General features: G+C 42.2%; 1 protein-coding gene across 1 annotated transcript in view; it reads left to right on the forward strand.

The window, feature by feature from the left end:
- FNDC3B (fibronectin type III domain containing 3B) overlaps positions 1-23,008 on the forward strand; it is a 390,617-nt gene that overhangs the window by 319,554 nt on the left and 48,055 nt on the right. The window contains exons 15-22 of the mRNA XM_036753943.1: positions 2,721-2,859; positions 4,463-4,534; positions 6,483-6,601; positions 8,934-9,039; positions 10,476-10,648; positions 13,139-13,252; positions 14,248-14,397; positions 22,301-22,581. Coding sequence (XP_036609838.1) covers positions 2,721-2,859; positions 4,463-4,534; positions 6,483-6,601; positions 8,934-9,039; positions 10,476-10,648; positions 13,139-13,252; positions 14,248-14,397; positions 22,301-22,581 — 1,154 coding nt within the window. The remainder of the gene's footprint in view (positions 1-2,720; positions 2,860-4,462; positions 4,535-6,482; positions 6,602-8,933; positions 9,040-10,475; positions 10,649-13,138; positions 13,253-14,247; positions 14,398-22,300; positions 22,582-23,008) is intronic.

Consider the following 23,008-nt stretch of genomic DNA (forward strand, 5'->3'; position numbering starts at 1 on the left):
TCCCTCCAGCCCGGATCCTATTCTTCTTGCCCATCTTCACACACAACGCTTAAGTGGCAGTGATACTTTTTTATAAACTGTTTGCTGTGCTCTTTTCTGGGGTCCCATCCCATGCTTAAGAAAGGGAAAGTGAACTTCCCAACCTCCCCAAGGGCCATCTTACACACACCCCAAGAAACAACAGCAGAATCAAAGTCAGAAGCAAATGCCCTCCATCCTCCCAGACCTGAGGGTGTCCCCGAACTCTGGCCCAGATCCCTTTACCCCTGTGTGGGCCTCTTTCCTATTTTCTCCCTTCTCCTCTTCCTTATTGCTTTTTGTCTCTCCGCCTTTCCCCTCTTTTCCTATTTTCTCACTTCTTTTTCTTCCTCTCCTTTTAAAAAAACTTCTGTCTTTTAGTTTTGCACCCAATGGCACTTAAAGGCCAGCTGCCTTATGCCCTGATACTTGAGGGCAAAGGAGCTTTAACGGTAGGGATAAGGATTTGACCTTGATTTGATTAATACACAGATCAGCGCCTTCACTGCAAAATCTAATCTGCGGGCCACTAAAGTTAAATACAAGGTAGTATTTGGTGGAGACTTAATTTCAGTAAGGCCTGTGTGCATCGATGACCTGGATGTCGGTATTATCCAGCGGTGTTTATTGGGAGATGTGAGCACTGTGTTGCGAGGGCCAGCCTTGGAGTCAGGAAGACCTGAGGTCAGGTCGTGCCTCCGACACTCACTGCCCCAAGCAACTATCTCCAGCTTCCTGTTGAAAAGAGACAGATCGGTATCAGTAGGGAGAATTTTTAGTTTTCTAAACAAACATCCTAAGACTTTGTCTCCTTGGTGGACCTAGACCAAAAAAAAAAATTAGTGAATTTTCCCTCCTCTTCCTCCTCCTCCTCCTCCTCCATGCAGTGTCCATTCATAGTGTTCTTCTCATAGACAAGGTTTTATTGAATAAAATTATATTTAATGTTTGATTTTCAATATAATACTGATGTTCAATATTCAGCATTTGAAGATTGAATGAAAGAATACCCCTTCCTTGATAGCAGGGATTGTTCCGTTGTTGTCTGGATTCCTAGCTCCTGACACACAGTGGATGCTTGCTAAATACTTGTTGGTTGGTTGATTGGTTCATTTCATCCTTCCTCCCAATGAGGTTTGGATGGCTACTCCATCTAAATGCATTTTATTATTTTTTGGAAGAATTTGCACATACTTCCTAGTGATATAGGGAATCTTCACTTTGTACTGATTCACCCCTCTTCTTCCCTACCCCCGCCCCCTCATTGTTATGTCACAAAGGGACAAGGGCTTTCATGTAAAAGTTTTCCCCAAACTTTGTTATATGCTACTGAACACATACTTGTCCTATCACTGTCTTTCCACAAGATGGCACCACCAGCCCTTTCTTTTTGCTCAGTGGAAAGTTCTTCCAAATTTTCCTTCCATCTCTTTTAATGATGGGGTGTTTTGTTTGCTCTTTTGGCTTGGAATAACTCTTTCAGATCCTCCTTTCACAAGTGAAACCACTGTACAAATAGACCTCAATTCCTCCATTGGCTTTGATTATTTAGCAAGATTAAGAACCAAAGCACTTTAATGAGTTTTAAAAAAAAACAAACCTCAGGACTTTGGTTCTCAAAAATGAGACTCTTTGAGCTTCTTCCTATGACAATATCATAATCAGTCTCGAGAGAATGACAGTTTCAAAAGCATAGCCTAATTATGCTTTGGACAATCCTGACAAAATGAAAGAGAATTGAATTTCCTGGATGTTTGTCCATTTTAGAGGGAAGTGGCCATTGGATTAGGGACGGAAGAGAGCATACGTATCAGCACAAGGTGTCTCTCGGTTAAGCCCTATATTAGCAAGGTGCAGCAATCACAATATAGACGATAATTGTCAAAATGCCTATGTGGTAACCCCTATGTAGGGTTTGAGGTACAGTGAGCTGGGTTGGTAGGAGGATGGTCTCCACCTGTGATTTAATCAGCGTGGAAGGGGGAAAGTCCCAGTGTGGAAATTCATTCCATTTTTGCATGTTGGCAACTGGTTTGCAGCATAGAATCTTAAAACACAGGGTGGTCACCCAGCCAGTGTGGATCTGGGGCAGGAGTATAATCTCAGTCTTTCTCATTACAAGGGTACCCTTTCTCTGCTAAACCACGCTTCCTCCCTTAAACATACATACATGTGAAGGCAAAGTCAGGAAGCTTTCTCTACCCTTCCCTCATGACTGAGAAGCCAGAAGGAGCCATTTAGAGCATTGTGGAGTTTGTCAGCCCGTTGGGCCACACTCACCTAGGCACATCCTACATGTTCCCAACCATTAAGGTTTGTATGTCACTTTTTAAACGGATGGCAGTCTTAAACACATGGTGTCTAAATTTGAAATCAAGTCTTCCTGACTCCAGGTCCATTACTCCCCCCCCCCCGCGCCCTCCCTCGATATACAGATAAGAAAACTGAGGTCCTCAGTGATTACATGATTTGTAAAAGGGCATACAGGTAAGTAAAGCATTACTGGGACTCACATCCAAATTCATGCTCCTTTCTGTTACCCCACGGATTCCTTGCAGTGTGTTCTGCGCATGTGGCTTTCAAGTTCATTTGTCCTGATTCTTTTATCTCAGCCACTGAAGTGACATAGTTGGCTTTACTCCCTGGGAATTCCTTGGTTTGACACTAATATTCTTTTTTTTTTTCCCTTCGCATTATTCTAGTTAATTGCTTCTAACGTAGAAGGAAGAAGCTGTCCAAGTGAAGTTTTGGTTTGTACAACAAGTCCTGACAGACCAGGACCCCCGACTCGACCCTTTATTAAAGGGCTCATTACACCTTATGGCTTTAGTGTAAAATGGGGTAGGTGATTTTTTAAAAAATCTATTTTAAAATGATTATTCCTTTTAATAGGTTTCTCTAGGTGGAGTTCATTCTGGCCTCAGTGGTGACACCTACTGTCTGGACAAGATATTACACCTCCATTTGGTCTGTAAACTCTAGGCATAGTTTGAATGTGGATATTTATTTATGCGTGTATTTATCCACCTACATCTTTACAAGAAAACTGGTAGACATTTGTGATTTTCTTTTAGCCGCACGTGTGATTTCCCAAATTTAGGGAGCTCCTGGTGAGTGACTCCCTTTGCTGATGTAGGATGGCGCCTTCTCTGTAACTTACAGCCTCAGAGGCGCTAATAGGTTAGGTGACTTGTCCAGGGTTATACAGCCAGTATATGTCAGGGGCAGCACTTGAACTCGGGTCTTTCTGACTCTGAGACCAGCTCTCTATCACACTGCCTCCTCAGTTAGAGAATAGACATCCAAAGAGGCATCCCACCTCATACTCACAAAACATCATTAGAATTTTAAATGTCATTGAAAACTTGAGACTGTTATGAGGGCTTACTCAACCTGAGTTCAAACGTAGCCTCAGACACTAGCTGTGTGACCCTGGCCAAGTCACTTAACCCTGCTTGCCTCAAAAAAAAAAAGGAGGGACATGAATTTCAACCTGAACCATGTAGATAAGTGGAGGTCATTGAATACCTGGATACTCCCCTGGAAGATGTCTAGATTCTAGAACAATCAGCAATCTGCAGGGAGGGAAAATGAATAGATGTTAATGTTAACATCTTTGGCCTTTATCAGTGATAATGTCAACCCAGACTAGCAGTGAAGTTACAGTTGAGGAAACCGAGTCTCATAAAGGTTAAGTGACTTGCCCAAGGTCACACAGCTAGTAAAGTGCCAGAGGCAGGCCTTCCTGACTTTAAGTCCAGAGCTATGTGTGAAGGGGAATTTCACATAGGAATCTCTCTGTAAAGGAAATCTCACTGTAAAGAAAACATGTGCTCCTGTTCAGGAACTATACCTTGGGAGGCATTAGTAATCAGTCACTCAATCAATAAATATTAATTATTGATAATATTAATCACCTTCTATGTGCTGTAAGCACTAGGGATACAAAAAGGGAAAAAAGACAGTCCTTGCCCTCAAGGACCTTACCATCTAACCAGGGAGATAACCAGCAAACAGATACATACAAGTATGCCATATACGGGAAGTAATTAAGGGGTTGGGAAAGGCTTCCTGTGGAAGGTGGGATTTTAGAGGAAGTCAGGCAGGTCAGTGATCATTGCAGGAGGAAGAGTGTTCCAGGTCTGGGGGAGAGTCAGAAAGAACACCTGGAACCAAGAGATACAATGTCTTGTTTAGTATTCTTGTTGTCCTAAACACCTGAGATGCCCCGGGACTAGGTTCCAACCAAAGATGTCCCCCTTAGTAAACTGTTTCCAGTCTCCCTTTTGAGAATCTTGAGTTCCATCTACAACATTCCCTTCCCCGCATAAAAACTAACCAAAATGTTTGTCGTTGGCGACTTGGGAAAATTACATAGCAACAATTGTGCAAGTAAAAACAAAACCTTTCATTGCAACTAATGAGATATCTGCTCGTGTTTCAGATCCTCCTAAAGATAATGGCGGTTCTGAAATCCTTAAGTACTTGCTGGAGATCTCAGAGGGACATTCAGAAGGTATAGTTAATTCAGTTAAAAGCAACTGGCATTTATTAAGGACCCACTATGTGCCAGGCCATTGGGCTAGGCACCCACTCTACAAAGACAGAAATGAAACGGTCCCTCAACTCCATGGTACCATTCTGACATCATTCTTGTAAAGACCGTCTTCAATATCTTCCCTATGGCTTCTGTCACCATCCCTGTGACTCCCCAAATGCTGCCTTCTTGTCCACCAATACTCTCTGTGCATTAACTGTACCCATGTTAGAATGTAAAGTGCTATCTGCTAATCTTGTCTTTTTCCCCAAAGTACTTCATAAAGGGAGGTTGGGAGGAGATTCTTTGGACTTCTTTCCATCACTGCAGCCCTGTATGAAACCTCTCCATCTCTTGGATGGAAGGCTTCTAGTAAGCCCTAGGCCCTTTGGAGCAAAGAAATGAGCCTTATTTCAGTTGGCTAGTCGGTTTCTTTCTTCTTGTTTTCCTTTGCCGGTTGGAGTATATTTCTTTTTTCTTCTTTTTTATCTTTTTTTTTTTTTTGAGAACTACATTTCATGGGCTAGACATGCAGGGGCCATTGTGGGCCTGAACCCGCTGTTGATGGGCAAGGAAACTTGGACCTGCTTTGTTTTCCAGTCTGGATCAATTTACTCCTCCTTAGGTAGCCTGAGGATCCAGGGGACTCAACCTCATTAGTACAGTCACCTGATTGGCTTTTGCCTTATTACACTCAGAACAGCCTTGGCCTCTCCCAAGCAGGGATCATGGGCATGCACCACTATGCCCAGCTGGCCTTTACTTTGTGATAATAGCAGAAGAATTTGATGGGTTTGAAAGAATATTGCAAATTCTGTTCAAAGTTTAATTTGCTTTTTTAATAAGAAAACTTCTCTGAATTTCTGAGTCTTCACATTTTCTGAAAAGCCCCATATTGGGCAAGGTCACTTAAGCATGGCAAAATGTTCTTGAGGAATAATGAATTTATAGAATCTGTAACTCAGATATTGACCTTCTATTTGCATTTCATGATCTCTAATAAAACTCATTGGAAGTCATTGGGTGTTTAAAATTTAAAGACTTTCCCCACAGGTAATGAAGCAAAGGGTTAAATAATTATCCCAAAAATTCATTTGGTGTAGATAGCCCATTTGGATTATATTCTCTTGCTACCTCCCCCAATCTTCTGATTCCTATATAGTAATAATGGCTTAAGGTGTTACAGTTCCCAGCAGTATTTTCATTTTAAAAGAGGACAATACTTTGTCCGAAGAATTGACTCTTTAATGGTGGAATTTCCAACACTGTGGAACTGGACAGAAAATAGACCATTTTAGCACATCCTAAACATGGGAAGTGAGAACTTCTTGGCCCATTTGCAATTAACCCATATAGTTTCATCTTAGAGGATCCCAGATTCAAGGCTTGAAAGGACTTCAGAGATGTCCAGCCCAGCCCTCTTAATTTACTCCTGAGGGGAAAGAAAGAAGCCATGACTTGCCTGAGTTCAGAGAGGGAGTAAACACAATAGACAGTGTCAGAACTCAGGCTGCTTCGTACTCAGACGTCCAACTGTTACTATGTGTTTTCTGTCACTGTTTTAATATTTTCTTTATTTTTTTTCTTCTGATTTCCATAATCACTTATTTCTTAGTCTTCTCAGTACCCAAGATTAATTCCATGAGAATTCAATGACTGTCAAAATGCAACTATATAAGTGCTGATTATTGCACTCAACATAATTAAGTAATTTAAAATGATACCATTTTTTTAAAAGCTAAGAAAATGGAAATTTTAAAATAAACCATATTGCCAACCCCCTTATCAGTTAGGAAGCCCAGCCTGATTTAAAATGAAAAGACAAACAGATAAAAGTATGTGAGTCCCCTTTATCTTTGCCTATACACAGTTTCCTGAAAGAGTCAGTAATGGGTTGACCACTCATCACGTCAATCTTCTGTTACAGCAAATCAATGGGATGTGGCATATAGTGGCTCCACCACAGAATATACCTTTACTCACTTGAAGCCGGGCACTTTGTATAAACTCCGGGCATGCTGCATCAGCACTGGTGGACACAGTCAGGTGGGTGGCATGTTTCAGTAGGAAAAAGAGTAAGAACTTTGTCTTTAGTCCCATTTTGATGAGCCTTCTCTTTGGCCTCTTGATTAAATTCCTGGTTTGGCTCTTTTAAAAGTCATGTGCTTTGATAAGAAGTACCTCACATGCTCTTCATTTAGGCCCAGAGGGTTGGATTTCTGAAAATGTTCTTTGGTTTCAAAATGTTCAGAATTGCACTGAATAGTGATTCCCATTTGGTAGAGCTGACAGCGTATTGATTCCTTAAGAGACGATGGACCATACCTTTTAGAAAAGTTCAAGGATGAACTCTGGCTAATGCTGACAGTAACCAGATGAGATGGATATTTTCAACGCCCTATGCTTACTGTTCAAATAGGTAGAGAAAAGACATAAAACATTACAACACTGTTTAAGGAATTATGCTTTGAAATTTCACAGACTTGTCCCCTGTGAGTTAATGACTTTTGCTGGGGGTGGGGAGCAGGGAGAAGGAATTGAAGAGGAGAGTATTTAGAATTGTTTTTCTCCTACTCAAGGGGTGCTTGTCAGTTGGTCAGAAGTCATTTATGGAGTACTTACTATATGCCAGGCACTGTGCTAAGTGCTGGGGATACAAAAAAAGGCATGAACATGGCCCCTGCCCTCAAGGAGTTTACATTCTAACGGGGGAGAAAACCTAGAATGTAAATGGAGGTGACCTCAAAGAGAAGGCACTATTTGTTGTGTGTGAGGTGGGGATGGGTAAGGAGGTTGGACCAGACCAGGAAAGGCCTCACACAGAAAGTAGAATTTGAGCTGAGTCTTGAGAAAAGCCAAGAGGTAGAGATGAAGTGGGGGGAGTGTTCTATACATGGCGGCAGCCAATGCACGTGCCCAGAGTTGAGAAACCAAGTGTTGTGTCCACGAAGAAGTGAGAAGACCAGTACAGCTGGACTATGGAATACGTGAAAGGTGGAATAAAAATAGGAAGCCTGGAAAGGTAGAAAGGGGCCAAGTTACAGAGGTCTTTAAATGCCCCCCAAAGAGCTTCTGTTAGGGAGAAACTAGAGTTTATTGAATAGCTCAGAGTGACCTGAGCTGTAGAAAAATCTCTTTGGCAGCAGAGGATGAATTAGGGTGATGAGGGCCTTGAAGTAAGACCAGCTAGAAGGCTATTGCAGTGGTCCAGGAATAAGTTGATAAAGGACTATACCAAAGTGGTCGTTGTGGCTGCGTGGGAAGGAAAGAAGAGAAGGGCAGAACAGAGTTCTTAAGGGCCTACTAGGCACTGTGCTAAGCGCTTTACAAATACCTCAGTTGACAAGGAGTAGAGGAAAGAAGATGTTGTAGAAATAGGAAATGTTGTAAAGATAAAAATAGTAAGCCTTAGCAGCTGATGGAACATATTGGATGAGAGTGGAGAGCTGAGGATGACCCCAAGGGTGGACACAAGCCTGGGGGGCTAGAAAGTGAGATTCACTTTTTTATGTTGCTCCTTCCCCTTCTTGACTTTCTATATTCTCATTTCCCCTAAGTAGAAGGCAACAATTGGAACAAAGGTTCTTTTCCAGACAATTTGCAGATGGATAGAAATCAAGAAAGAAGGTTCTCATAGTGTCCCCCCTCTCATTTCTGTCAGAGTGAAGTTGTCCAGACAAAATCAGTGGATATGTCTTGAGCACCTTCTACAGGCAAGGCTCAGTGCTGGGCTCCAGAAATGCTTTTATTTGGCCTTGTACAATACCTTAATTATGTGTCAGTTAAAGCCATTCCTGTTGAACAGCATTATTCTATCTGACTTTACCCTATCCCAGTTCCCTTATTGATCCCCTTTTATAAAGGAGAAGATCAATATTTCTATCAACATTATAATGTCAACTGTGGCTAGATAATGTCAGCATTATGCAGCATTCCATCTTTAGTCCTTTGCTTTTTTATGGTCTATGTGAGGGCTGTTAACCAATATATAAAGGAAAAAATAGCTCCAAAAGAAATGGCTTAATTGTAAATAGTAAACTTGGCTAGGTTATTGGGGCATTCTCTTCTTTCACAGTGAAGAGTCTTTCTAAATTTGAGTTTAGTAAAAATAAATTTGCGTATGAGCCCTTTGCCAACATATGTTTCCCAAATTGGCTTTAGAAATTGTTCATTCTGTTTGGAGCAGCTGCCCCGTGCCTCGGATTGCCTCCTTAAACAGATTCAGAAATGACTTGCTGTGAAAAAAATCAGCCCGTATTTGTCTTTGTCGTATGCTCCATGCGGAACACGCTGTTAATAGCGTTTACATTATAGAATTACCTCTTGTGTGTCGTTTTCCTGAGAGATGAAGGAGTGACCGTCCTCCCTTTTCCCCCAGTGTTCTGACAGTCTTCCCATCCGCACACTCAGTGTTGCACCAGGCCAGTGTCGACCCCCAAGGGTCTTGGGGAAAGCAAAGCACAAAGAAATCCATCTGCAGTGGGGTAAGTCATCAACGAGGGACGTTGTTGTCTTGGGACAATTGAAGACTTTTCTAAGGAGTGGTTGGAAATTCTGACAATTGCTAGGGAGGACTTTTAAGGTTTATTTTCCCATTTTTAGTTGTGAAAAACTAAAAATCATGATAATGCAAATGTTCTGATAGGAAAACAATTTCTCACTCTTTGTAAGTGTTGCTGACTGTGGGGGTGGAGTAGGGGTGGAAGGTGTAGCTCTAGTGGTCCATGTCAGGTGATAATTGGGTCAAACCACCATGTTGATTCTTGTCCCTTCTGGCTTTTGTGACATCCGGGAGTAAACTGTGATAACTTGGGTTGAATGTGGTGGCTCCTTCGTTACCAATACCAAGTGCTTGGAGGTTGGCCAAAGTACTTTGATTCATAAGCCACACTTTTGTAGAGCTGCCCACACTGGTCTTCTCCGAGGTGGGAGGTATCCAAATGGAATGAGAGTCAGATTCATTGAGAACCTCTTATGTGCAAGGCCCTTGTCCAGCCTTGTCCACCTTGTCCATCTCTACTCCTTAGTAATATAAGCTGTGTCTTAGGTATTCAAGCCAGTCAGGTGCCTACTACATGTTGGTCAAATTCAAAAAACCCATATCGTGGGGCCTAGAGCACCAGCCCTGGAGTCAGGAGGACCTGAGTTCAAATCCAGCCTTGGACACTTCACACACTTACTAGTTGTGTGACCTTCGCCAAGTCGCTTAACCCCGATTGCCCATCCTTCCCCCCTCAAAAAAAAAAAAAAAAAGAAGCCCATATTGAGTCCCTACTATGGGCCATGCACTATTCTAGGAGATAGAAAGACAAAAACAGTTACGGTCACTGCTCCCAAGGAGCTTATATTCTGCTGGGTATGTTCATATTATAGTTTAAAAAAAAACCAACAAAAAAAAAAAATAAAACAGGATCCTAATGAGTACTGATTTCAAGGCCTATTCTCTGCCTTCCCTCTACAAAAGACAGAGAGACCGAGTCAGTGAATTCTCTAGGTAGAGTTCAGGTCACCATCAGGAGAGCTACTGAGGTACAGAGTCAAGGGATGTATATGAGATCAGTTAATCGGCGAGCATTTATTAAATATCCTCTATGTGCCAGATACCATTAGGCACAAAGGAAAGTATAATCCTTTCCCCAGGGGAATTTACATTCTGACAGTTGAGTCTACAATTATGCTTCTATTTATGCCCCTAGTACCTACAATAATGTCTGTCACACAGTAGGCACTTAATCAGTGCTTGTTGATTGATTGATTCACGATATCATTTGGGGAAGATTGAACTTCTGTCTGGACGATGCTGCTTTTAAAGATGGAGATCCTATTTTTTTTTGAAAGATTATACTAAAAAAAATTCAATGTAATGAGATCAACTAGGGGAAGAAGGGAGTTCTAGGTGGGGAACTGTCTGTCTTTCCAGATGTTCCTTCATCAGAAAGTGGCTGTGAGGTCTCTGAGTACAGCGTAGAGATGACTGAACCCGAAGATGTTGCTTCTGAGGTGTATCACGGGCCTGATTTAGAGTGTACAGTTGGAAATCTGCTCCCTGGAACTACCTATCATTTCAGGGTGAGAGCCTTGAATGACGGAGGGGTAAGTGGAATATCCTACAGTCTATTTGTACCATTAATAATGTGTGCTAAATGACCTTGATCAAGTCACCAAACCTCCACGGGCTTTGGTTTCTTCCTCTGTAAATGAGAGGGTTAGATCAGATGGATGACCTAAGGCTGTCTTCAGCATCTAGGTCTGTTGTCTTGTGACTTCTAAGAGCTCTGGTAATCACAACCTCAGAAACTTCTTTGATTAAGCCTTGAGTCATTCTTGTATTAAGACCAATGACAACAAAACATTGTTAGACCTTCTAAATTCTTTAACGTTTCTCAAAGGCATTTCCTAAATGTTGCCTTGTTTGAACCTCCGTGGCAGAATTCCCAAGTATTCTAGGAAAGTCAGGCCAACAACCTAATAATGCAATTAAAGAACCTTTTTTCCCCATATTTTTCAATGGTTTCAGCAAATGATTCCCTTACCCCAAGACAATTTACCCAAACTCTTCAGGAGCATCCCAGTCTTCCCACCATGTTGAGGCTATGTTGGCTATGTCTGAGATTGGGGCTGAGACCCTCAGCTGATTCCTGTAGCCAAGGCTAACTTGTTTTTTTTTTCTTTTTGGAAAGACAGGGCATGATAGTAAAGATATCAATCTAGACTGGTGACTGGTCCAGGAAAGGATTGCTTTCTGGTGGACAGAAAACAGGGCAAACATAGATTTGAGCTGGCATCCACATGTCCCCATGGCACTATTTTTTTCCCTTCAAGCCTTTAGATAGATTATTTTCCAAAGAAATATGAGTGTTTCTACTCAGTTCTAGTTAGTAGTATTTGACTACAATTTTGACTTCCTCTCCTTTACAACCAGCATGAGCAGCAATCTGGAGGAGTGAAAAGTGCAAACTATTCTGTTCACAGCTTAATCAGCCCCTGGAGAATTGAGACCACCCATTTGAAGCATGGCCATCCTCTGAAGAGTCTGATTCTTTGTTGCTCCTTTAGACAGATGTGTTTACAAGTGTTTCCTGTGTTATAGATGCTCAGAGAGTAGATTTCTGCATTTTTGAGAACAGAGGGACAAATTTTGTTAACCCCCTAATGCATTTTGTGCGTTATAAATAAATGCATGCTCATGTTGTTTTAAAGATAAGAGTCTCAGCAGTACATCTCCTGTTCAAAGTATTACTCATCTGCTGACTGAATGGACGGTGCCTATTCCCAAGAAATACATTAAAGTGCTGGTGGTTAGCTGCCCTCAGCAGCAGGGTCACTGTGAACCATTGCAATAATAGAAAACTTTAAATAATTCAGAAAACAGGCGCATTACTGCAAAATCTTTCTTTGGACATTAGTTTTGAAATTGGAAATACCCAGAATTAGATTTCTCAGAGTTTTCATATTCATTAAAAATTAAACATCCATAAGTGTCTGTGTTCATTTTTATTGGCATCCTCTGAGGAATATTAAAGCAGATTTTTTAGCCAAACAGCCAGCTGAAAACCACGTGTGTCATTCAGTTGTATTAGGTCCATTTGAAATTTTGTCTCTAAACTGAGTTGCTTTACTGGTATCAGATTAACGTACAAGTTCAGAAACGTGTTCCCATTGTATCTTCGAATATGCTTGTTGGAGCTTTAAAAATTTATCAAGGAGGTGGACACACATGGGTCAAACAAATCAAATAAGTATCCTGGCTTAAGAATCCACCACTGGCTAATACTGAAATTAACTAGATAATGTGGACATTAGAAAAGACATTTGGGTTTGACAAGAGTGAACTTTGCCTTTTCACTGCAGGGTTCTAAGTGACTGCCCATGCCATGTTTGCAGTAAAGAGCTGCAAATTGTTTTTTAAAAGAATAGACCCAGACAAAGAAGTATTGTTTCAGAATGGGCACTGTTGTTGTGCGTGTTGTGATTTCTCCAGTGGAGTCTGCAATTTTTTTTCTTAGGGATGAGAAACAACAACTTCCTGTTTCCTTCTGAAGAGAAACGTTCCTGCCTTCTCACTGAAAGCCTCAACCATTCTTCAGTTTTCTTTTCCTCTCTGCTTCCCTCATCTTTGCTCTTGGTCTTCTGTTGGGAAGATTTTTCCTCTGTCTCTCTTTGGCTTCCCATTCCCAAGCTGCCTCTTGAGCTCCGTCCTGGCCACCTTCCAGAGAGCCGTCTGGGGGAATTACCTCCAGAAGAGAGGGTGGCAGAGTGGAATCAGTTTAGGATTACTTAAATCAATGACTCCTTTTCCCCAAATAATTCTTATGTTTCCAATGACCTCTGTCCAGAGGTCTGAATATCTATTCTGACTCCTAGGTGAATTGGGATCAGATGAACCAAATCTGAGTGGATTTACAGGTCTTGGCTGTTCTCAAGAGACTTTTCTTCTATGGCTCTGTGCTTGCTGGGTTGGTGCAGGCTTTTTCCTATGATCTTGATATAATCCAGTTTTGTCTGTCCAGTGTCATTCTTGCTATGGTTTCGAACATGCCTCTATTTACACTTGTGTGTGTGTGTGTGTTCTTCTTTGTCTAGTATGGTCCTTACTCTGAGGCATCAGAAATCACCACCGCAGCGGGGCCCCCTGGGCAATGCCGAGCACCTTGTATTTCCTTTTTGCCTGATTCAGGTGTCCTAGTAAGTTGGGAGGTAAGTCAAGACCCCACTGGAACCCAGTTTCTGTTTTTTTGTGTTGCCTACCCCCCAAATATACACAAAATCATGATGCATTAAGAGCTAATAAAAAGGGGTTCAGATCTCATTCTGAATGATTAACCATGTGACCTTGGTAAGTCACTTAACGTCTTTGGGCCTGTTTCCTTATCAGCAAAATCGGGGATTGGACCTCTGACATCCTTTCCAGAGGCAGATCTATTATCCTATGATTTATTTATTCCGTATTTCTTGAGTGCGTCCTGAAAACTTTAAAGAGTTTCTTACCAGTTTCTAAGATAATTTCAAGTTGTGGTCACGTTTTGCTGTTCAAAAAAACCAGAGAATTATAACTCCTCTTTTGAATTAATCTTTAAATATATCCATTTTATATATGGTGAAGTGGTATCTTCAGTCAGTCAATATGCATTTATTAAGTGTTTATTACAAGCATTTATTAAGCGCTGATTGTGTGGCAGGTTCTGTGCTAAGAGCTAGAGTTACAAAGAAAAATAAATGAACTCACAGTATAATTTCTGCAAAATGTTTGCAGAAGGATCCTTCAGCCATGAAAGGAGAAGAGAGTGGGGGAGGGAGGGTGCTTCATCTAACATGGAATCATTGCTGGACTGTCATTGTTATCGGGTGCTCGGAGCCTGAAAACCCTCCCTATGTGTTGAGTGTTACTTTCTTGTCGATCTCAGTTTTATTCCATAATTTTATCATATGACCTGCCTCCTTTCATCTTCAGTCCTCAATTCTCTTTAAGATGAGTTTGTCAGTGCACAGCTTAGACCCTGTATGGTTTGTTGAGGTTTTATTTTTTTTGTTGACATCTCAGGAGTCCCAAATAAAATCAGTGAGCTGAGGAACACCTCCTCACTCTCTCCTTTCCCCCACAGCGGGTTTAGCCGGTCCCGTGTAAACAAAACGAGACTTGATTTTAAATGAAGTTGTTTACTGGTGAAATCTCCGCTTTTTTTTTTTTTCAGAGCCCCGAAATCTCTGGTGCTGATATCTCAGAATATAGATTGGAATGGGGAGAGGATGAAGAATCCCTAGAACCCGTGTATCATGGGACAGAAACCAGTTTTGAAATAAAGGAGTTGCTGCCTGCTGCACATTACTGCTGTAGATTACAGGTAAGTCCTTCTCTTCTTGCTCAAAATGCAGAAGGACTTCTTAACATTTTAAGGAATGGGATGCTTCAGTTGGGAGAGAGTGTCCCGTGATTAGAAGGGATCAAGCAAAGGGTAAGCACAGAGGAAGGAAATAAGCATTTATTAAGTGCCTACTATGTGCCGGGCAGGGGGCAGCTAGGTGGTACAGTGAACGGAGCACTGGCCTTGGAGTCTGGGGAACCTGAGTTGAGATCCAGCCTCAGACACTTCCTAGCCGTGTGACCCTGGGCAAGTCACTTAACGCTGTTTGCCTTAGTTTCTTCATCTATCCAATGAGCTGGAGAAGGAATGGCAAACCCTCCAGTGTCTTTACCAAGAAAACCCCAAATGGGGTCCTGGAGAGGCAGATGCGACTGAATAACAGCATGTGCCAGGTGCTGTGCGGAGTGCACAACAGCCCTGTGAGGTAGGTGTTATTATCCCTATTTTCCGGTTAAGGAAACTCAGAGTCAGAGGTTGTGACTACCCAGGAGCCCAGAGCTAAGAGGGGTCTAAGGCTGGATTTGAACTCGGGTCTTCCTGGCTGCAGGCAGGCCCAGCGCTCTATCCACTGCTCTCCCCACATGCCAGGTGGTTTATCTTGCTTGACACAGAACCTCGAAGACGTCCAGGACTCTTATCCAGGACCCATGCCTCCTGCTGCCAGGGTAATCTGGTAAAACTTGTTTGACTGTAGAGGTTAGTGAAGAGATAGAGGATCCACCCCAGGAATAGTCGTGTGTCAGAGTTTTGGGTGGAGAAAGCAATGAAGCTTTAATGGTGCAGTGTCAGTCATCAACAGGGGACCAGCCAGTGGGTGCCTGCCTCCTCCAACTATGTATAAATCTGGACCTGGCTAACTTTTTGCCTATCGTAGGAATTTACTGAAAGAATCACATAGCAGGGAAAAAGTGCCTGTTACTTCTGAAGTTCCGATCAGAGGCATGCTGGTCAACTGACTCTCCTTGGGAAAACGTGTGCGCAACACTATTTTTTTTTTTTTGAGGCAATCAGTCAGGATGAAGTAACTTGCCCAGGGTCACACACGAGTGTCTGAGGCTGGATTTACACAACACGCTTTCAAGTTTAATCTGAATTATTACCATTTTCCCATCACTTTCCCAAGTCTAGACAGTCAATAAAACAGTACATCAAGCCCTGATTGAGAGCATTTACCAACTTTCGAGGTATAAATGCTCATGCTGAAAATTGAAAGGTCAGCTATTCCAGACAGTACACCCCTCGCTGTGATGCCACGTCCACTTTTGTAAACCTAGTGCTATGGAAAAGGGGCTTGCTATCATAAGTTATTGTTCAGGACTCTTGGTGATCCCATTTAGGGTTTTCTTGGCAAAGATACTGAAGTGGTTTGCTATTTCCTTCTCCAGCTCATTTTACAGATGGGTAAACTGAGGCAAGTAGGGTTAAGTGATTTGCCCAGGGTCACACAGCTAGTAAGTAGAGGCTGAGGCTGGATTTGAACTCAGGGAGATGAGTCTTCCTGACTCCAGGCCTGGCACCCTCTGTACTATGGCACCACCTAGCCGTCCCCATTATAAGTTACTACTGTCTCTTGTATTTCTGTATCACTTTAAAGTGGACAAAGCACTTCCCTCACACTAATTCTGTGGGTTAAGTAATGTAGGTATTACTGTCTTTATTTTATAGATGAAGAAAGTAAGGCCCAGGGAGGCCAAATAACATGTCCATAGTAATATTGTGTTAGAGGCAGGATTTGAACTCAGGTCCCCTGACTCTGGTGCCATGATGCTTTCCTCCTTACTATATATGTTGCCACTGTGTTATAATAATAGTATTGTTGTTATTCCATCGATGGAGGTAATGTGGTGTGGTTTATAGTGTGCTGCGTTTGGAGTTGGCAAGATCTGGGTTCATATCCTACCTCGACACTTTGTGACCCTAGGTAGTCACTCTGTGATTCATTCAACTCCCAGGGACTTAGCTCCTAAGACCTGTTGTGCATGGGATGGAGAAGCAATGCACTGAAATATACTTCCTCTTCATTTCCATCCTGGACGTGCCCTTCTCCTCTCACCCCTCCCCTGCTTTCTAAGCAGAGATGCCCCCTTCTGTACCTGGTGTTTTCAAGAACTGAAGCATTCTCCGAAAACAGATTTTCCACATAACTAAAGGTGACCCCTTTAAGGACCGTACGTGACCTCAATTAATTTTTGCCATTTTTCATTGCTAAAATGAATCCTACGGTTTCCCCACCTCCTTAACAGAGAGAACTGAATGTGTTTTGACCTTTTCTTGATGATTCAGGGCCATTATCATATGCATCCTTTTTGGTACTATTTCTCTCTACAACAGGGACTTGTGATTTCATTGGTAGAGGGAACTCTCAGGTAAGGAAACACCTTCTACTGGTGTACCTGCTCTGAAACCAAGAGCCTTAGAGAGATGCCCAGAGCCCTCAAAGATTATGCCCAGAGTCACACAGCCTGAATGCATCAGATGCAGAATTTGAACTCAGGTCTTCCTGGTTCTGAGGTTGGTCCTCTAACCACTATATCACTGCCTTTTATATACACCTATGTTGGCATGATGTGATATGGCATGATGTCACAGTGATACTCTCAAAGGCTATTGAGATGGGTATAAGTGGTCCATGCACCAAATAGCTCCAGATGCTGGGCTTTGGAGAGATGTATTTCCAGTCACCAGTGGCCCCTTCTTTTAGCAGCACCCTCCATCCTTTCCAAGCTGCCACTCCCCAATCAGTCAGTATTTATTAAGTACCTACTATGTGCCGGGCACTCTGGACACAAATGCAAAAAAAGAAAGACCACCCTACCCTCAAGGAGGGCAGTTGAATAGAAGAACACAAGAGAAACTTTAGGCTTAAAAGAGCAGAAGAGCTAAGATTATTTGAATAATGAAGAGGATAAGAAACTGATTCTTCTGACTCAAGTCCATGGGCTTTCTTTGCCTGGATCCTTGGGCTGGAGGTGATGAGACCTACCATTTCATCTGTGGGAAGTCAGTCCACTGATGCCAGCTGGCACTTCTTCTCTGTCTTAGAGCCTTAGAAAGTGGCCTTGGGTGTCTGGCTACTCTAGTGGCTCTCTGTCTCCAAGGCTGCTCGGCCTCAGGCTTGGTGGCAGCTTCGTTGGACCTTAGATTTAGGACCAGAAGAGACCATGGGCCATCCCATCCAACCTCCTCTTATTACAGATGAGCAAGTAGAAGCCTCATGCAGTTAAATACATGACTTCCAGAAAGGCAAAAACAGACAGACCTTCCTTAAACCCAGGGTCTCCAGCTCCATATCTTCCCAGTATTGACCACCTAGAGTCTTTTTTGTGTTTGTTAGTTTTGGGCCCTGGGTAGTGCAGGTTGCTAGATGATTAAATAAGTTATATTTTTGGCTATGATATGTATGGTTTGAAATGTTCTAGCACTTTGTGGGGTTAAAATGTCCATTTAGTAAACACTTCAGATAGATAGAGGTAGGGAGAGAGAGAGAAGGATAGATAGATAGATAGATAGATAGATAGATAGATAGACAGACAGAGGTAGGTAGATAGATAGATGGATAGATAGAGGTAGGTAGGTAGATAGATAGACAGACAGACAGACAGACATAATACCACCAGGTGGCGATAGTGAGTCATGGTCTCAAAGACCATGGTCATTATGTGTGGCCCTTCATTGAGGCCCTCCCCACCCCACAAAATATTGATTTCTTACAAAGCTTAAAGAGTCTGCAAAAGAGATTTAATGTCTAGCAACTGGCACATAATTTCATGGATGAAGAAATGTGAACCAGCTATGAACAAACCATTATATTATTGCAGAAGCATAGATACTTTCTGCCAAACAACATAATGAACAAGTGAATGAATGAATGAATAGCATTTATTAAGCCTTGACCACATGCCAAGAACTGTGTTAAATGCTGGGGATAAAAAACAAAGGTGGTCTCTGCCCTCAAGTAACTTATTAGGGGAGCACTGACCAAAGAGGGGTCATTTTGGTTTGGAGAGTTGTAAGAAGGGAGAGTGGAGCACAAGGAGGGTAGATTGATTCTCTTTTTCCAGGAGCAATGGTGGTATTGACTTGATCATGGTTCCAGGACTGGAAAGTGTGTATGGAGGGAGGTAGCGGGGAGGAGCCAGGGAAGACAATCCACCCAAGGCAGCTGAAGATGACCTCATTTGAATTATAGCTGAAGATGCTGGGATGTAGCAACTCATTCAGAGTATTTACCAATCAGGACATCAGAGGTCCAGGTGGCTGATAAGAAGACATTGGAAATAAATAGCCCCGTGAATGGAGGCAGCTTCGATGTGGTGGGCCACATGAGACCATCACCAATCAGGAAGCAACTAAATTTGAATGAATATTAAGTAATTGCCTGGAATGGAACAGCAGTGTACATGAAAGTGAGGAATGCATCAGAACCTAGACCTCCACTCTCTGTAGGTTCCTTGGGCATTTCTGCCTGTGGTGGGAGTCATCTCCCAGCTCAGTCCTTAGTGTAGACCTGAAGAAGCCTCCTTAAGTAAGGGCTTTACCCTTCCCCTAGCAAGGGAAGCTGGACCAGAAGAGATTAGTGATAGGAAAAAGATTTTCCTGAATTAGTTTGTGACTTTAAAATTATATTGAAAACAGACACAAGACTTATCCATCATCTATATCACATCTGACAATATAGAACAACCTTATATTGATGCCTCTTTTTAAGATTTAGTGTTCTCATCGTGTGCCAAAAGACCACGTATGTCATTTAAAATAGAAGTACCTTGTATTAATAGATTTCTTCTAATAAGCCTTTCATCCAGGGGTTTAAAAGCACTTTGATGCGGTCTGTCTCGTTTGTCCTCAAGAAATCTCTGGGTAGACAGTGAGAAACTAAATCATTCCCCTAGATTTTAAAATGAAACTAGAATCCCAGGGGTTTGAACTGGAAAGGACTTTATTGGGTCCTTTCCCCATTTTATAAATGTGGAACTTGAGGCCCAGGCAGGTGATGTTACAGACTTCAGAAGGAGCCTCTGCACACTCCCACCAACAGGCACAGTGTCTTTTCAGCCTCATACGGCCGCCTCCCCTTCTTGGCATCCCTAGTTCCAGGCACCCCCAGTGTCTCTGAGCTCAAGGCTTAGCTCCAGTGCCACCGTCCTGTTGAGGCCTTTCGTGGTCTCCTTAATGGTTAGTGACTCCCCCTCCTCCTCAGGAATTAGTTTGTCTTTATTTGAGATCAATTTTTTGTTACGTTTCTCTGTACGTATCATTTCTCCCAAGGAGAGTGGAAGCTCCAAGGGGGAAGGCGGGGGGGGGGTGGATTTTTCTCTCTGTGTACCTAGCATGTGGCATATAGTAGATGTTTTTCATTCATTAAATTGCATTCTTATTTCTTTCTCAAAAGCAAGAGCAAAATGATATTTTTTGAAAATAAGAAAAGAATTCTACAATCTGACTTGTAAGGGACCATAGAAGCCGTCTAGTCCAAACCTGTCTATAACAAAAATATCCTTTACAGGCGTACCCAACAAGTGGTCAAACAGCCCTCCCTCCGCCCCTCCCGTGATAGAGCATACTTTACTTTTGGACAGCACTAAGTAGTGGTTAACATTCACATTTGTTCCATATGCATCCCAGAGTGGAACCAGAAGCTAATAATAACGCGTAGGACATTCTGAAACCTTGGGCCAGGCTTATCAAAAGCACCGTTTTCCCTCGATGCTGCTGGTTTTGCAATATGTTCAAATGTGGTAGGAACTCACCAAGGAAGTGCAGTGACATTTCAGAGCGTTTTTGGTGGTTTCTTTTGCTCGGTTTCTCAATCTGGGACATGCTGGTGGAAACGGTGTAACAACAGTTCGGCTAGCAGCAGCTGTTGAGGTGCAAGACCCAGCAAGACCAGCAACAACAGCTGCCAGCACAGGGTCTTTGATCTGCTTTACTAAGGAAAGTAACTTTAAGGGGTTAACAATCTCATTTTAATCAAACATACATATACAAACTCATTTAGTTCAGGAGGAAAAGCCAGCAACCTGAACTTCAGAGCAAATACCAACAAATTACAAACATCAACAGACAGACCTTGTCTGATTCAAATCTCAATTCATAGTTACCAGGGTTTAACAAAGTCCCACCATCTGGGTTTACAAGCCGGGGGGTGGGGGGGGGACTCTTAACGACAGCTGCCCAGAGTCTCTTCAAGTCCCACACCACTCTTCCAGTGAGTGAGAGCCCCAAAAGGCAAACACCAAACTCTCATCTTATATACCCCTCTCAGGGCCCTGGGGCATTTGATTACCTCAGTGCTGAGAAGCACTCAAAGAACAGTGAAAAAATCCCATTTAGGGTGTGGGAAAGTTTCTCCCTAGCACCACCACCATATAAAAGTCAATGACTCCTGATCCATGCAAAGAAACAAAGGCCAGACTCTTCAAAGGCACCTGATTAAATAAGTGCTAAAAGAGAAAACAGTAAAAGAAAGTCCCACCTTAATCACTAATACACAGGAGTGGTTTCCTGACTGGTCCACATCTTCTTCCAAGAGGTGGCTGATTGGCCAATGAAGCAGCACTAGATTTCTTGCGTCGGCACCTCTGAAGAATGTGGCTCATAAAGGACTTCAGGAAGGATGCTGGCGTACATTTGGGCTTTTTATTTCTTGAGCTGTAGATAATTTCACTTCTCTCCAGTTAGCATCATGACCAGATATAGGAGAATTGGCATTAAAAACCCATAAGGGTCCTTCTCCCATTTAGGGCTTCTAGCCTTCTCCTAGATTCCATTTTCTCATCAGTAAAATTAGGGATAATAAGGTCATTATGAGAAAGGCAATTTGTAAATAATCATATAAGTCATATAACACTGGAAGGTTCACAAAACAGTTTATAATTTTCTCATCTATAAAATGGGGATGTACCTACATCCCAGGGTAGATGCAAAGATCAGTTGAGATAATATATGTAAAGCACTTAGCTCAGTGCCTGCATATAGTAGGTACTATTAAAATGTTAGCTATCATTATTATAAATATAGAGATAGACTTTTGTGATGGCAAAGAATTGGAAATTGAGGCATTGGCCATCAGTTGGGGAGTGGCTGACAAGTTGCAATATATGATGTGATGGAATACTATTGTGCTATAAGAAATGATGAAGAGGGTGGTTTCAGAAAAACCTGGGAAGATTTCATATGAACTGATGCTTAGTGAAATGAGCAGAACCAGGAGAACACTGTACATAGTAACAGCAATATTGTAACTGAACAGCTATGGGAGACTTAACTACTCTGATTAAAACAATAATCTAAGACCATTCCAAAGGACCAATGATGAAAAATGCTGTCCACCTCCACAGAGAGAACTGATGAACTCTGAGTACAGATTAAAGCATACTTTTTTTAACTTCCTTTGTTTTTCTTGTTCTTTCTACGTGTATGTGTGTTTTCTTTTGCAACATGGCTAATATGGAGATATGTTTTGCATGACTTCACATGTATAATTGATATCAAATTTCTTGCCTTCTCAAAGTACAGGGGGGAAGGAGAGGATTTGAAATTCAAAATTTTTAATAATGAATAATTTTTACATGTAATTGGGAAATATTTAACAAAATAAATTTTATGTGTGTATGTATAGACACATACACACACTTACACACATCCAAAAAAAATAGCTAGAAAGAACCTCAGAAATCATGCAGTCCATCACTGCCATTTTATAGATTAGGAAACCAAGGCCTGGTGAGATTGGTTTTTCCCAAGGTCACCCCAGGAGTAACCATCAAGAATGGGGTTTGAATCTGGGTCTTCTTGTTTTCAGAGTCAGGCTCTTTCTGGTGGTAATTATTTGATATTTAATAGATATAGTGACAGCGGTCTTCTTTGTTTTAATTTCTAGGCTAGCAATCAGGCAGGAGCAGGACCCTACAGTGACCTTGTATCCTGTCGGACACCAGCATCGGCTCCGGATGCCGTCTCCACACTCTACGTCCTGGAGGAAGAGACCCTCGGTGCCTACCCAACATCACCTTCTGCGTGCCTTGTGTTGAACTGGGAAGAGCCGTGCAATAATGGATCAGAGATCATTGCTTACAACATTGATCTGGGAGAGAATAGCATTACAGTGACCGATGCCACGAGCTACGTTATTAAGAACCTCCTTCCAGAAACCTCCTATCGGTGAGTGGACTCTTAGGTCAGAACCACCTGGAAATCAGATTTTTCTGAGATACCAGCAGGTAACAGTGCAGACTCTAAAGTCAAAGATGGGTGAATGTTGAGCGTTAACAAGTCAGCAGCCACATGGCAGAGTAGGTAGCCATCTGGGTTCAGTTGCCATCTCTAGTCACACCCTGACTCCGTGACTCCCATCAGCCTCTTTTAAATCCCCTTTAAACTCTTAAAAATGGAAGCCTTCTCCCTAAAGAACTTTTGCTTATAAGTTGGTATTATCTACATAAGAAAGGAAAACATCTTAGTATTATCACAAAAAAATAGTTTTGACCTCGGGGACCTCCCTGGATGACTCTTTGAGAACCAGTACTCTGGATAGATTGCTCTATGTTTTCAGAGAAAGTGCCGACCTGCACTGGGACATGGAGTTCCC

The sequence above is a fragment of the Trichosurus vulpecula genome, chromosome 4 (assembly GCF_011100635.1).
Source record: "Trichosurus vulpecula isolate mTriVul1 chromosome 4, mTriVul1.pri, whole genome shotgun sequence".
In the NCBI taxonomy this organism is placed as follows: domain Eukaryota; kingdom Metazoa; phylum Chordata; class Mammalia; order Diprotodontia; family Phalangeridae; genus Trichosurus; species Trichosurus vulpecula.